This window comes from Dermacentor andersoni, chromosome 5 (assembly GCF_023375885.2).
Source record: "Dermacentor andersoni chromosome 5, qqDerAnde1_hic_scaffold, whole genome shotgun sequence".
Lineage (NCBI taxonomy): Eukaryota > Metazoa > Arthropoda > Arachnida > Ixodida > Ixodidae > Dermacentor > Dermacentor andersoni.
Window position 1 is genome coordinate 162,972,290 of NC_092818.1, and position 14,678 is coordinate 162,986,967.

The window sequence follows — 14,678 nt, forward strand, 5'->3', positions numbered from 1 at the left end:
GCACATACCGACAATAGAGGATGCTCCGCGATTCAGGCACTTGGTTAAAAACAACTTTGAAAGGATTGACGGCATGAATGCTGACGTCACAGTGATAGTGACACATAGTTTACACTGTAGCACACAGGATTCAGAACTGCAATGTTCCTGATGTAGAAGCACAGCAAATGCACAAGAGAAAAAACAAATTAACTCGAATCTTGTATGTGGCATTGCTCATTTCGCTTGTGACATCAGTTGTAGTAGAAGTTTTGAATTCAGAATTGATTAAATCCCAGATGGGGCCTTCAAAACAACTCTTGGAGCCTGAAAAGCAAGAAGCCTTTAACACAGCAATTTCCTCGTCCCCAGCAGCTTAAACATTGATTTACACAAACACCAAGTCTAAAAAGTGGTGTGAGGAAGCTTTATATTTATGAGTCATCTCAGTGCCATGCTGCCGATACGTCGGGCAAGTAGGTGCTTGGATGTTGTTCTACTGATTGATAGAAACAGATATTACGACTGTGTTCACAAGTTCTAGAAACCTATTACACTAATCAAACAATGTAACTTCACCATAATAACATGCAAGATAAATTAAACAAACATGATACAATAAGATTTTCTGAATCAAATATATTGAAACAGCAACATGTTGAACCACCTTAAAAAAATAAAGGCTTACACCTTTGGTTAAACAGCTATGAACAAAAAGTTCCATAAAGCTACGGATTTCAACTAAATAAATCTAGCCTACTTAGACATGGAAAATCTGAGAGTCCATCTCTCTCTATCAATGTGCATATGTCATACTCCATGACATGCATTATTATGCCATAGAGAAACGAAGTTTATATATGTAAAGCTCATATATGTGAGTGTGTATGTTATGGAGAAGGGGACAGGGCCATTACACTGAGGATGCAGTGTACTAGGTACAAGCGCTGCAGCTGCTAATAACATGGCAGCTGAGAGTTTCTGTGCTAGGTTACTTTTCATGTGCTGGGATTAACTTTATGCATTGCTGCTGTTGCCGTGATTATAGTGATGGCTTTTTGAAATTGACCATAGGGCATCAAAAAAATTGGAACTCACTCAGACTCACTCACAATATTATTTGTTTGTTCAAGGCTCACTTGGACTCAGACTCACCAAAATTGTACTCAACTGGTCTCACCTGGACTCATGCTCACCAAAATTCTACTCAACTGGGCTTGCTCTTGACTCACGGAGCAGTCCGAGCGAGCCTGAGTCAGTCAACTCTTGAGTGAGTTTGCTGACCTATGATCATAGGTACCTCTCAGCTGCATCGCTGGCACTGCCATTGTTGCTGTGGCAGCTCTCTGGTAATGATCATCATGTTGTCATGATGATGTCATGATGATCATTGTTCTCCATTCGTTATCGATCTAATTAACCACCAACAGTGTAGTTCTGTCAGCATAGCACACAGTATAAAAAATAAATACAAATGTGAATTGGTAAACCAGGAAATGAGTATTAAAGCACAAAACACATGCCCATGGCTTCTATGCAGGTGACAGCCAGCGTGTTGCGCAACCTGTCGTGGCGAGCTGACTCGACCAGCCGCGAGACCTTGAGGGAGGTGGGTGCTGTGCCCCTTCTCATGGAAGCCTCAATGGAGGCCCGCAAGGAGGCCACGCTCAAGAGCATCCTCTCGGCTCTCTGGAACCTCTCTGCACATTGCACTGCCAACAAGGTCTGGCAACAGTGCTGAGCACCATACCTTCACTGACCTCCCACAGTTTTTTCACCCTGTGCACCATCCTTAAAGCTATGCAAATGGGGAAGGCAGCTGGGGAGGATCAGGTAACAGCAGATTTGTTGAAGGATGGTGGGCAGATTGTTTTAGAGAAACTGGCCACTCTATATACGCAATGCCTCATGACCTCGAGCGTACCGGAACCTTCGAAGAATGCTCACATAATCCTAATCCATAAGAAAGGGGACGCCAAAAACTTGAAAAATTATAGACCGATCAGCTTACTGTCCGTTGCCTACAAAGTATTCACTAAGGTAATTGCAAATAGAATCAGGAGCACCTTAGACTTCCGTCAACCAAAGGACCAGGCAAGATTCCGTAAAGGCTATTCAACAATGGACCATATTCACGCTATCAATCAGGTGATAGAGATATGTGCAGAATGTAACCAACCCTTATATATACCTTTCATTGATTACGAAAAAGCGTTAGATTCAGTCAAAACCTCAGCAGTCATGGAGGCATTACGGAATCAGGGTGTAGACGAGCCGTATGTAAAAACACTGAAAGATATCTATAGCGGCTCCACAGCCACTGTAGTCCTCCGTAAAGAAAGCAACAAAATCCCAATAAAGAAGGGCGTCAGGCAGGGAGATACGATCTCTCCAATGCTATTCACAGCGTGTTTACAGGAGGTATTCAGAGACCTGGATTGGGAAGAATTGAGGATAAGAGTTAATGGAGAATACCTTACTAACTTGCGATTCGCTGATGACGTTGCCTTGCTTAGTAACTCAGGGGACCAATTGTAAAGCATGCTCACTGACCTGGACAGGCAAAGCAGAAGGGTGGGTCTAAAAGTTAATCTGCAGAAAACGAAAGTAATGTTTAACAGTAGAACAGCAGTTTACGATAGGTTGCGAGGCACTGGAAGTGGTAAGGGAATACATCTATTTAGGACAGGTAGTGACTGCGGATCCGGATCATGAGAGTGAAATAATCCGAAGAATAAGAATGGGCTGGGGTGTGTTTGGCAGGCATTCTCAGATCATGAACAGCAGGTTGCCACTATCCCTCAAGAGAAAAGTGTATAACAGCTGTGTCTTACCAGTACTCACGTACGGGGCAGAAACCTGGGGGCTTACGAAAAGGGTTCTACTTAAATTGAGGACGACGCAACGAGCTATGGAAAGAAGAATGATAGGTGTAACGCTAAGGGATAAGAAAAGAGCAGATTGGGTGAGGGAGCAAACGCGAGTTAATGACATCTTAGTTGAAATCAAGAAAAAGAAATGGGCATGAGCAGGACATGTAATGAGGAGGGAAGATAACCGATAATCATTAAGGGTTACGGACTGGATTCCAAGGGAAGGGAAGCGTAGCAGGGGGCGGCAGAAAGTTAGGTGGGCGGATGAGATTAAGAAGTTTGCAGGGACAACATGGCCACAATTAGTACATGACCAAGGTAGTTGGAGAAGTATGGGAGAGGCCTTTGCCCTGCAGAGGGCGTATCCAGGCTGCTGATGATGATTATGATGACCATCCTTAAAAAGAAAGGGGTTCTGCATGTGTTCTCATAGTTTCTTATGCTTTTGATATTACCACTGGGAAATGATGCCGACTGTGTGTAGAGTTTGCAACCATTATGTATGAAATGGTAATGTAGCAGGTTTGCTGTAGCTACAGGTGCAAAGCTTGTCAGCTATTGCTCTGCGCAAGCACCACCTTTAATATGTAAAAGATAAAGGTCAATAAAAGAAAAGTGCATAGTAAAATTGTAGCTGGGACATATATATGCTGTGGGAGACCGACAAACAAGACTATCAGGAACTAGGTGGGCCCTGTGGAAATGTGACCAATAGCTCCTGTCCCACCAAATCCACCCGGCTGCCATTGGTGCTCAAATATCCTATCCGTGCACTCGCAAACCATAAAGGAAAATGTCGCCAAGCACTTGCAGATTTGGCATCACTGAGGAATGTCGCCAAGAGCTGATCCACCTCTTGAACGACAAGTGATCCTGAGCGAACACCAAATCATGAGTAGTACCGTATTTACACGCTTGTAAATCGGCCTATTTTTTTAAATTAGGAAACCCGAAGTGGGGGGGTCGACTTACAATTGAAACCAAAACATGGCACTGCCAAAGAAGCAAGACCAACGGGAGCTACAACCTATTTACAATTTTATGTTTTCTTTATGGCCCTACCCATAGCTTTTCGCTATCCCGCGTGTTTGTTTGCTTTTCGGAAGGGTTTTTCAACATTTTTGAGTGTATTACAATGCACACAACACTCATGGGGGGGGTGTCGATAGTTGATGAAAGCCACTGTTTCATTCGCGGTGGCGCACTCAGAACAGCGGCGCTTGTGGGGAGTATCGGTAGTCCATAGAAGAGCAGACACCGCTCACTGTTTCTCTTTCCCTGTAGCTCTTAGCTTTCTCTATGCTCTTAGTTTGACCAAAGGCATTGGTTCAACGCGTTCGACTTGACTGCCGGCTACGTGCTACTTCCATGCTTCCTCAATCGTCATGATTGCTCCAGGCCCACTAATCATTCGGCACTCGTTCACAGCAGCGTTCAAGAGGGCTGCCATCCCATACACTGAAGAAACAAATCACTGCGCAGCAGACCGCAAGTTTGATGTTTCTGAACGGGTGGTGCGAGAGTGGTGACTGCAGCGAAGTGAAATTTTCACCTGTGATGGCAAGTGAGGAATTTCCCACGTGCCGAAGTCTGGACGCTTTCCGGTGCTGTAGGCCAAGCTTGCAACGTACGTCGCTGAAATGTGTGAACGGTCTCTGCCAGTGAAGTGTGACATGATCATGGAACAAGCCCAGATCTTCGCCTTTTAAAGACCTGCTCAGCCATGAGTACAGTGAGTGGCTGGCAGCAGGAGACTGTGAACTTACGCCAACCGGACCTGTCAAAAGAGCCTCCCTGATAACTATGTGCGGTTGGGTGCATTCGGCGTGGACTGTGGTTCCACAAGAAGTCGTGATGCGGTCGTTTACCAAATGTGGAATTTCGCTGGACGATGATACACCGTGGGATCGTAGCAGCGATGACGATGGCAGCACTAGTGAAGACGTGTAGTCCAGTGACCATGTCAGCTGGTAATACATTTTCGTTATCAAATGTGCCCTCTGGTATGCTCTTCTTTTTTTTTTCCTATCACACACGATATGTCGGGGTCGACTTACATTCGAGTCAACTTACAATCATGTAAATATGTATTACATTGTGCCTTCTTATGCTGGAATCTGGTACCAACCATGGATATGGAAAACATGGAAATATGAGAATTCATGCAGTTTTTTTTGGTAGGCTTAGCTGAATAATTCGTCCACTTGAGCATTGCCCTCCTTCCGTATAAACAATAGAGAGCAAGGCATGTAGGCTTTAGAAAGTTAGTACAGTGTTGCAACTCAACTAGTAAGCACCTTTACTCCCTTGCCTCATGCTTACCCGATGATGAGGCCTGTGCAATCACCTCACTCATGGGCACCGACTGCAAACATGAAAGTTGTGTTCGTTGGCATTTAAGTATAAGTTTTCTTGGTAAAACTGGCTGGATTTCATTATACTCTATAGAAATTAGTAGCGTCAGCTCTTTGCAAGTATCGGAGTGGTTTACCTACTGTGTTGTATCAGTGGCTACAGTGTTCTGCTGTTAAGCATGAGGTTGTTCATTCCCAGCCATCACAGCTGCATTTTGATGGAGGCAGAATGAAAAGACCACTTTTGTGCCATGCATTTGGTGTATGCTAAACTACCTTAGATGGTTGAACCTAACCTGTACTCCCACACTACAGCATGGCACAACTCTCATAGCCTATGAGTTGCATTGCATTAAATACTATAACTATTGAGTTATACTATTGAGAATACTATTGAGTTAGATACTATAATCCAATTTTCAATTTTGAAAACAATAATGCACTTTTCAGATGATAAGGCTTACGTCTCGCATTAAGATCGATTGCTTTATGTTTACAATTAGAAAATCATTAGGGTCAATTTTATAATGACCGTATTTACTCGAATCTAAAACATAACATGCACTTTTTTCCCTATAGAACGGGTCCAAAAATTGCATGCGCATTAGAATCGAGTATGACCCTAAATCTGCGTTACCATTTCGCCATTGGCATTTCAAGATGGCTGCCTCGTACACGCTTCGAGCCTAGCTGCCGTAGCTTCCTCCATGTGCTGCAGTACGTGTGCTTAGGCAATTCTTCCTTCGGCTTAGGTTAGTGCACCGTCCATCTTCCCATTTTCTGTGTTTGCTCTATCAGCACGGAAGTGCCGACTGCAAAAACATGTCGAGTTCATCACAATGCTGCAATTAAAAGAAAAGCGATCACGTGTGTGGAGACTGACGGAAATCGGGCTGCATCACGGGCATTCAGAGTTCCCGAAACTTGCTTGCGGGACTGGCACAAACAGGAGAGGCATTCTACACCGGTGGCTGCTACGTACGGCACGGCTGCACGGCCCCACTGCACAGCCCCACTGCATGGCCCCTATCTTTGAAAGCGATCTGCGACAGTGACAAGAGTCTGCGCATCTAGGCGCACCGCGCTGTGTTCTCATCGCTTAGTTCACGTTAAAGGGACACTAAAGTGAAAAATTATTTCTTCTGCATCAGTAAATTACCGTTCTACAACACCAAAAACACCACTCTTACAACGATAAGACGTTTGGTAAGCCAGAAAAAGCGCAAGAACGAAATACGGGTGGCGACGCCTACTTAAGTTCCCACACCTGGGGGCTGTGACGTCTTGGATTTTGATGGCATTTTCTAGGGCCTACTAATTATATGTAGCGGTACAGATTGACTACATTGTGTTCTAAAGGAACGAAGTATTAAACATGGCAAGTTTCGGGAACCTTTATTCAGCCAACGCGGACCAAATGCGAAAACATACTTTGGCATCCCTGACGTCACGCTGACGTACCGGCACTGGAGTTTCGGTGCGAAATTCAAATACTGATACTTGGACCTTCATTTTCTCATCTAATATTCAAACTATCTTTTTGAAATAACTGCCTGCAGGGTTTTCAAACAATGCTTTATTAGTCTAAACTGATTTATTGTTTCCCTTTAGTGTCCCTTTAAAGCGAGAGGCCGCACGAAGGTCAATTCCCTCGCTCCTAATACTGCACTTCCTCGCTCCAGCGTTTTGATGAAGAGTTTCCGCAGTCATTGAGTAAGACGTGTTCATGTTTGCTTGTGCGTGCATGACACCATGCTTGTTAATTTAGCTAGTCAGTGAATGTTTAAAAGTTTATACGGTCGATAAAAGTACTATCCTTACTTTTCGTATAGCCGTCTACAAATTTGCTATTGTAATCGGTGCTTCGCCTTTCGGGTGAAACTGCGACTTTTCTTATTTATCGAAACTTTAGTGCATTGGGAGTAAATCCTTGTTTTTTCCAAATGAGAGAAAGATGCATTTCTGAATGAAAGAATAAGGTGCGCTGTACTGTAAAGGACTTTTCTTCTTTCAGGTCACGGCAAACGAGTGCGTGTGACAATCGAGAGTGTTCTTTTTTTCCTTTCTTTGGTCGCGGAAAATGGGGGCGCGTTACAATCGAAGGTGCGTTAGAATAGTAAATATGGTACTTGTCTAATTTTTACCTTGAATCATCTTAAAATGTATTCTGCTATGGTAAGAGCAATTTCAAGGAAGTACATTACCTTACTTTTTCTGTATATAAAACCATTTTGACGAATGTGTACAGACTCGGTTCCTCTGTAGGGTAGATCCTTCTGATCATTAAGAGACAGATTTAAGCGCTTTGTGTAAAGCATGTAATTTATTATAAGCTCTTAAAAATCTGCATTGCTACCAATGACAGTGGTGCTGCTTCCCTGCTTTCTCAGCCGCCCGTGCCCACGCTACATAGCGTGTGTGAGTGATGTCACTCAGGCGAGCAGTCCGATTGGCTACCCATGTTACGTCATCGGGAATGCTAGATACAAGTCACTTAATTAAGCTTATTTTACTAGCCTACGTATGCATAATAATTTGCTTACCTTTAAAGGGGCCCTGAACCACCCCTCGGGCTTTGTGAAATGACATAGTCCGCGGGTAGCATGCACTGCTGTGAACATCTCAGCCAAGTTTTGCTGTCGTGCGCGGTGCGTGGAGCTCGCAAGCGGATTGCAAAGTTACCTTTCTCTCAAACTCTCTCTTTTCAACAGAAGGCCATGTCCTTACTCTCTTCTAGGTGCACTATTTCGTCATTGGGCACACTATTTCGTCATTCCCTTAGATGGCTGCTATTGGCTGATAGCAGACATCAAGCTGTGGTCGGTTACATGGCGCAGATAGTGTGGCCGCTGCGTAGTGCCACCACGAGTCCACTGACTAAGTGCCCTGTGGCCTGCTGAGTACAACCGCGTTTGGCTTATGTTTAGTATGTCGTAGGAACCAAAGGAGGAAGTCATGGCGTCTACGTTAACATCCAAAATGAAATTTGAACTGCGCACCGCAGTGACATTTAGAAGGCTGAGCATTGTGGGCACGCCTCTCTGCGCCGCAGCCTCTGCAGTGCAAGGCATTGAAGAAGGAATGGGAGCACAGCGGAGGCAGTGTTTGTTTGCCAATAACTCCACTTCTGCTGAATCCAGTGAAGTATCTTTTGTGGCAAAGTATTTCTCAAATAGCCTATTTTCACTTCAAATGCCTTTCCCCACTTCGATAAAAAGTGGTTCAGGGCCCCTTCCAAAATATCACACAAATGCAACAAATTTAGACCTTTCTTCAAATCAATGGCCCACTTTCACCTGAGCATGTGGATCGTCTGCTACAGGTGTGGCGATGGCAGCTGATATAATGCGAAAGGGTTCTCGTAAAAATAGATGCGGTGATGTCATCTTTGGTGAGAGGAACATGACTGGTACCAGTGCTGTGTGCAGGGAGTAAACTGCAGCAACTGCTCGCTGTAAAAGGCATGAGCGCTGCATGTCAGTGTCTTCACCAACCTCCTTGGTCAACACAGAGATCACTTGCTAAAGAAAGGCACTTTAGTGTTAACCGCTGATTCCGCACTTGTGAGAGAGACACAAGCTTTGTGTTTAATTTGCCTCGAAAATTAGCAAAATAAGATATCCTAACCAGCCGAGATACAGAAAGAATAGTGTTGCGAAGGCAACTCGATATGCCTCACAACATCTCAAAACATCCATCAGGAAGCCATCATGCTGAGTTGGACGTTAGTGCAGTGGTACCATTTCTGCCTCTCACTAGGACGATGCGTGTTTGATTCCCAACATCAGTGTACATTTATTTTTCTGAAATAAAAAAAAAAGATGTTTGAGTGGAAGAAATGTTATAAATAGCCCAATTCACCATATTCACAAATCGGCAGCAGCTGTAGCCTAGCTGTAGCCTAGCTGTAGCAGCACTTGTTTTTACTGCCGATGGCTACAAAGAAACCTTACGAGTGTAATACGTAGACAATTGTAAACGTACATGATAGATATTTACATGTTAGCAGACTGTTATCAAGTTGAAATAATACTGCAGACAGGTACTTTGTAGTTTGTACATCACCGCAGTGCGGTGAACGCCTAGCGGGGTCCGCCTATTGCTTCATGTAGCACAAGCAAGCGAACTTTGCACATCATGCCACCTCATTTCCATCCGCCGTGCAAAATTCGTCGTGAAAGTTTTCTCCAACAGGGGGCAGGAACACACTCTGTTCAGATCAATCAGAAGTAAACTACACTTGTGTCGTGGGCATGACGTGGCCAAAGGGGCGGGACATAGCAATGAGCGCACAGTGCAAAAGTTAACGGGGAATGCCGCGGCTTGAAATGAGGGTAATGTTTAAGCCACTTGTACCTGCTTTATTATAGTGTGCGGACACAAAATTTTTTGGAAAATGCCTTCCTTGAGAGATACCCTCTATGTCTAGGCAACAAAAATCCTTTCAGAGACCACCTAAGGAATTTTGAACACATACTCTGTATCACCCTGTATATTCTTTACATTCATTTTATGTGTGATAGTTTTACTGTATCGAATATATTTTTTGTCAACTTGTAACTAACATACCACAACAGTGCATTTAGAAATAATACTGCTATTTCTTGGGGCTAAAACTTAATTTTAGTGAAGGTGCAGCTATTCTGTCATGAAAGAGCAAATCAGTTTCATTTTCTGCCTTTTGGTTCTTTTTAAACATACTGTCTATTATCTTTAATGAAGCACTGTTGTCATTCCTTGTTTCTTTTTCTTTTTTTTTTCCCTAGGTGGACATCTGCAATGTAGAAGGGGCCCTGGCATTCCTCGTAGGTACTCTAACTTATCGCAGCCCATCCAAAACGCTGGCCGTCGTCGAGAATGGGGGTGGCATACTTCGCAATGTGTCCAGCTATGTTGCACTACAGGAACAGCACCGACAAACCCTGCGTGTTCACAGCTGCCTGCAGATTCTCCTCAAGCAGCTCAAGTCTCCCAGCCTCACTGTGGTCAGCAATGCGTGCGGCACACTCTGGAACTTGTCTGCACACTGTGCCCAAGATCAGCGCACACTCTGGGAGATGGGTGCTGTGTCAATGCTGAGGAACCTTGTCCATTCCAAGCACAAGATGATTGCCATGGGTAGCTCGGCAGCTCTCAAGAATCTCCTGACAGCTGCAACGGAGCTGAAGCTGGCCGACTGTGATGGCTGCAACAACAACAAAGATGACAATGACAATGAGAGCCTGCCGTCACTGGCTGTTCGGAAACGCAAGGCTCTGGAGACGGAGCTTGACGCTAGCTTGTCAGAAACGTGCGACAACATCGACAGTCCCCGTGCCAGTCCCACGGGGGAGCCACGTTTCGGCTTCGACTTCCACCAGCCGGATATTTTGGAACGGTTTCACACTTATCTTCCTGGGAGAATGTATCATAGCATCGGAGGCGAGAGGGACGTTCCACGGTCAGACAGCCGTGATAGCATCGGAAGCACACAGTCGGAGCCAACACACCTGAGGCCTCCACAGTCGGTGTTCTCCAGGCAGCGGCGCAGGGGCAGGCAGCTTTTGGAGCGATATGGGAGGGGTGGTGATTTTGGCAACTTGAATCTAGCACTTGTGAATCCATATTTCCCTCATCATAGCTTAGAGGAAGAAGATGCAGAAGCCTTGAATGGAAACGACTTAGAAGAGCCCCTAAATCAGACTTTAAGTGATCGGAATAGCTTAGTAAAGGGTCCCTTGTGGCGAGATCCCAGTGAGTGTGCAAAGAAAAGGCTGGATGACAGTCTTGAAGAGGATGATGAGGAGGATGTTGAAGATGGGGATGAGGACGACTTGGAAGTAGATGCCTGCAGAGACCACTCGGGTTCGGCTGGCCTGAGGCACTTGCATGGAATGAAGCCTCTGGAACGGAGTCGCCGGGAAGTTCAAGAGATCCAGAGGATCTTCGAAAGGGCACAGAGCCCGCAAACTTCACTGAGAGGCCTACATGTCCAGTGTGCTAATGACACAGTTATTTTGACTGACCTGGGTAGCTTGGAAGACATATCAGACGTAGTTATTTCATCAGTGTCAAAGCAAGAACTTGATGCTGAGGACAAAGAAGAGGATGAGTGCCTGTCCGATGAGGACCTTCTGTCTCCTCCTCTCCAAGGTGATGATGAAGATGTAAGTGTAAGGCTACTGACTTGTGGCATTCATGAGGATTTATCTTAGTACACTTGAGCCTCAACTATGAACTCGGGTATAATGAATCATTGGATATAAAGAAGCAATTCTCAGATGTCTCTTGCTGGCATTAGTTTAGAACGAACATATCCTTACGATGAATGTAGGATATAATGATGGTCCACTCACTCACTTAAAATAAATATTCAAGTGCCAAGAAAATCCTATTGTTATAACTGATAATTGTTGTTACTGGTTCGCACGAAAAAAGCAGGGGGGACAAACATTCAAACATTTTAATTAGACAGAAAGAAGTGTAGTCGAACCCACTTATAGGATTTCTGGTTTTAACAATACTCGGATGTAACAATGAGCACCTGCTGCACAATGAACTTTTGTGTGTGTTCTATAGTAACATAAACTGCATGCTACAATGTTCTTATGCTGAATTGTTGGCTATAACAATTAAATCTGGCTACTGGATGTCTGCGCTGATAACTAAATGGACGTGTGATCTGGGTGGGGGGGGAGGTGAAAAAAAAAGAAAAGAAAAGAGCAGCTTCACCACGCCCACATTTGTGCTGTGCCTTCATAGCCTGTCTACCACCTAGCTTCCAATCCTCCAACATGGGCGAGAGGGTAGAAGAGAGCCAGGAGAGGAGCGCGCGAGGGTGGCGATGCAGTGTGATGAAGGTGTGCTGTGCAGGGTCCACACATCCTTGAAGATTTTGGAGGGGTGCACAGCACAAGATTGCATGTGCCGAAGCAGCTCACATTTTTATTTCTTTTTATAGAATTTTGTGCTTTCTTGTCTTTAGGCACACACACCCAGAAGCCATATTTAATTGTTATAGCTGAGAATGCGGCATTGGAGCATTGAATAAGTGGTTTATTTTACCATATATAACACATACAAAAGGTGACGGTGCAGTGACTGCTCATTGTTATATCTGATATATTGTTAAAACCAAGAGCATTGTAAGTGGGTTTGACTGTATTTTCACGTTTAGATGTGGCTTTGTTTCAATGAGGTTTGACTGTAGCACGTTTGGTGCATAAGTGGTGAGGTCAGAGTTAAATACAGTGGCATTACATGTGTTGTTAAAGTTAGTGATTCTTGTAATTAAAGGGACACTAAAGGCAATTACTAAGTCAATGTGGACTGTTGAAATACCATTCTAAAAACCTCGCAGCGCTTCTTCCATGCCAAGAAAATACTTGGATTATGAGAAAATTGCATCTGAAGGGTCCGCGTACCTTTAGCGCAATTCAAATCGCCAGTCCCCGAGCAGGGAGCGGTGACGTTACACATGCCATCACTGCCCTTTACAGCCGTCGGTGAGTAAAATGGTGTCCCGACAGATGGTATTACGGTTTTCTGCGCAAAACACAAATGTACGGCCATGGAGAAACTGAGCCAACACAGAGCGTTGGATTCACCGCTGCAGCTGTTCTTGGTCAAGTGGCCTGGACCGTTCGAGAATACCGCGACATCACATGGATGTGGAATTCTTTGCTAGTAGTTGCAGTTTGTGTGTGTTTCGTGAGCTAGCAAAACTAGCGCAGCACTGTGTGACAACAAAACTAGCGAAACGCAAAAAAGCTGGTGGCACAGAGTAGAGAAAACGAAACCTTTTGTCTGCCCGCATCGTTGGTCAAGGGTAACGTCAACGAGTTCTTTTTTCTAAAGGTCAAATAGAATCGGATAAGTAGCACTTTCTTTCGTCTTATAATGCAACACAATTATCTTTTTATTAGGGTTGTTTGAGTACTGGCGACAGAATGATAATGAGGAGTACCTTCAGCATCGGGCTAGTACTTTAATGTCCCGGGGTAGTCTCTAATTGTGTCCTGCATTTACCTCAATTTTTTATTACTAAAGCTCTGTTTGGGATAATCTTGACGCCTTAGATGTTCTCAAGCACTAATCTATCACCTTAGCTTGACTTAATATTCGTCTTTGGTGTTCCTTTAAGTGAGTGAATTTGACAGACCTTCAGGTTTGGCCCATTTGTAGCCCATGCACACTCTTATAATGAACACAATACATCATTTTCTGCAACATGCAGGGTATCTTTGCACTCTTGTGTACTGCCTATGCTTGTGGTATCATTTATTCCTCCTCTGCATTTTCACGCTTGCTGCCCTTCATGTTCCTGTGTTCAGGAGGCAGCCGAGGCAGATCACAGTGATGCTGCTCACACTGGTGCACCTCTTGGCCAGCAGACAAGTTTCACAGTCGGTGGCTCAAGCAAGGGCAGTGGGATTCCCATCATGGCCAACTTCTCCAGACCTCTCAGAAAGGACGCAACAGTCACTACTTGGGCTTCACGGCCTTCAAGTATCCCACAGAGGTCCACAATGGGCCAGCCTAGTGCTGTGAATGAAGGACCAGATCAACATTCCAGGACCGGAGCACAGTCCTCAGACTTAATGGACACCACACCAGGCACTCCCGACACCCTGGAGCCGGCTTGTTCAGACTTAGGCACCACAGCAGTGTCGCATGCACCGACTAGTGGGGAAGCAGGAGAACACCCAGGGGTAGTGCCATCATCGCAGATGTTTTGTCAGCAACAACAGCAGACTGTGGCACCTATGGTTAACAGAAAGCCAGCTGGCCACTGCTGTAGCTTCGCCCACTCTACACCGGCACCGTCCCTGCACGAGTACATTTACGGCAAGAAGAGAGGCAGTGCCAAACCACCAGTGGCAGTGAAGCCACTGCAGTTGCAGCAACAGAGCATGCCACGTCTGGAGCAGTTGGAGCATTCTCAAGCTGACGTAGAGCAACCACTGGTGCCAGAAAGCGGTTCCATTCCATCGGTTACCAAAATACCACAGTCAGGTTAGCAAATGGAGGGCCACAGTTATAGATGGTTTTAAAGGAGGGTGACAAAAATTTTAAACATTTTTTTAACACCTTGGAGTGTTTGCAATGCTGAGAACATTGTGGATGAGAGAGATGAAAAGGGTCCATCTTAAAAAGTTGTTCATTGGTGAGTTTTGAACTTCTGGCAGTGATGAAAAAAAAATAACTAATAATATATTTACTCAATTGTAAGGCACACTGGAGTTTTCATAGCCAGAAATGAAAAGTGCAGTGCGCTCGAATGTAACACTCTGGTTATCTTACTTTAAGAAATAACAAAGCAATCCTCTTGATATTCCACTCGCCAGTTTTTCATGCTGAGAGAGAGAGAGAGAGAGGTATGGCAGTTTATTCTGACATAAAAAAAGAAAATTAATTGTATCCAGGCTTGAGTGGACTGGTCATCACTTATTGTCACTGCCGGATGCTTCCTTATCACTAATAGATCCAGAGC

At 44.7% G+C, this 14,678-nt stretch overlaps 1 protein-coding gene across 3 annotated transcripts in view; it reads left to right on the forward strand.

Annotated features, from left to right (window-relative positions):
• The window catches only part of LOC126531538 (uncharacterized), a 141,546-nt gene that overhangs the window by 116,781 nt on the left and 10,087 nt on the right, over positions 1–14,678 (forward strand). For all 3 annotated transcript variants that reach the window (XM_050179086.2, XM_055071240.2, XM_050179089.2), the window contains 3 exons: positions 1,520–1,702; positions 9,973–11,352; positions 13,519–14,200. In XM_050179086.2, coding sequence (XP_050035043.1) covers positions 1,520–1,702; positions 9,973–11,352; positions 13,519–14,200 — 2,245 coding nt within the window. The remainder of the gene's footprint in view (positions 1–1,519; positions 1,703–9,972; positions 11,353–13,518; positions 14,201–14,678) is intronic.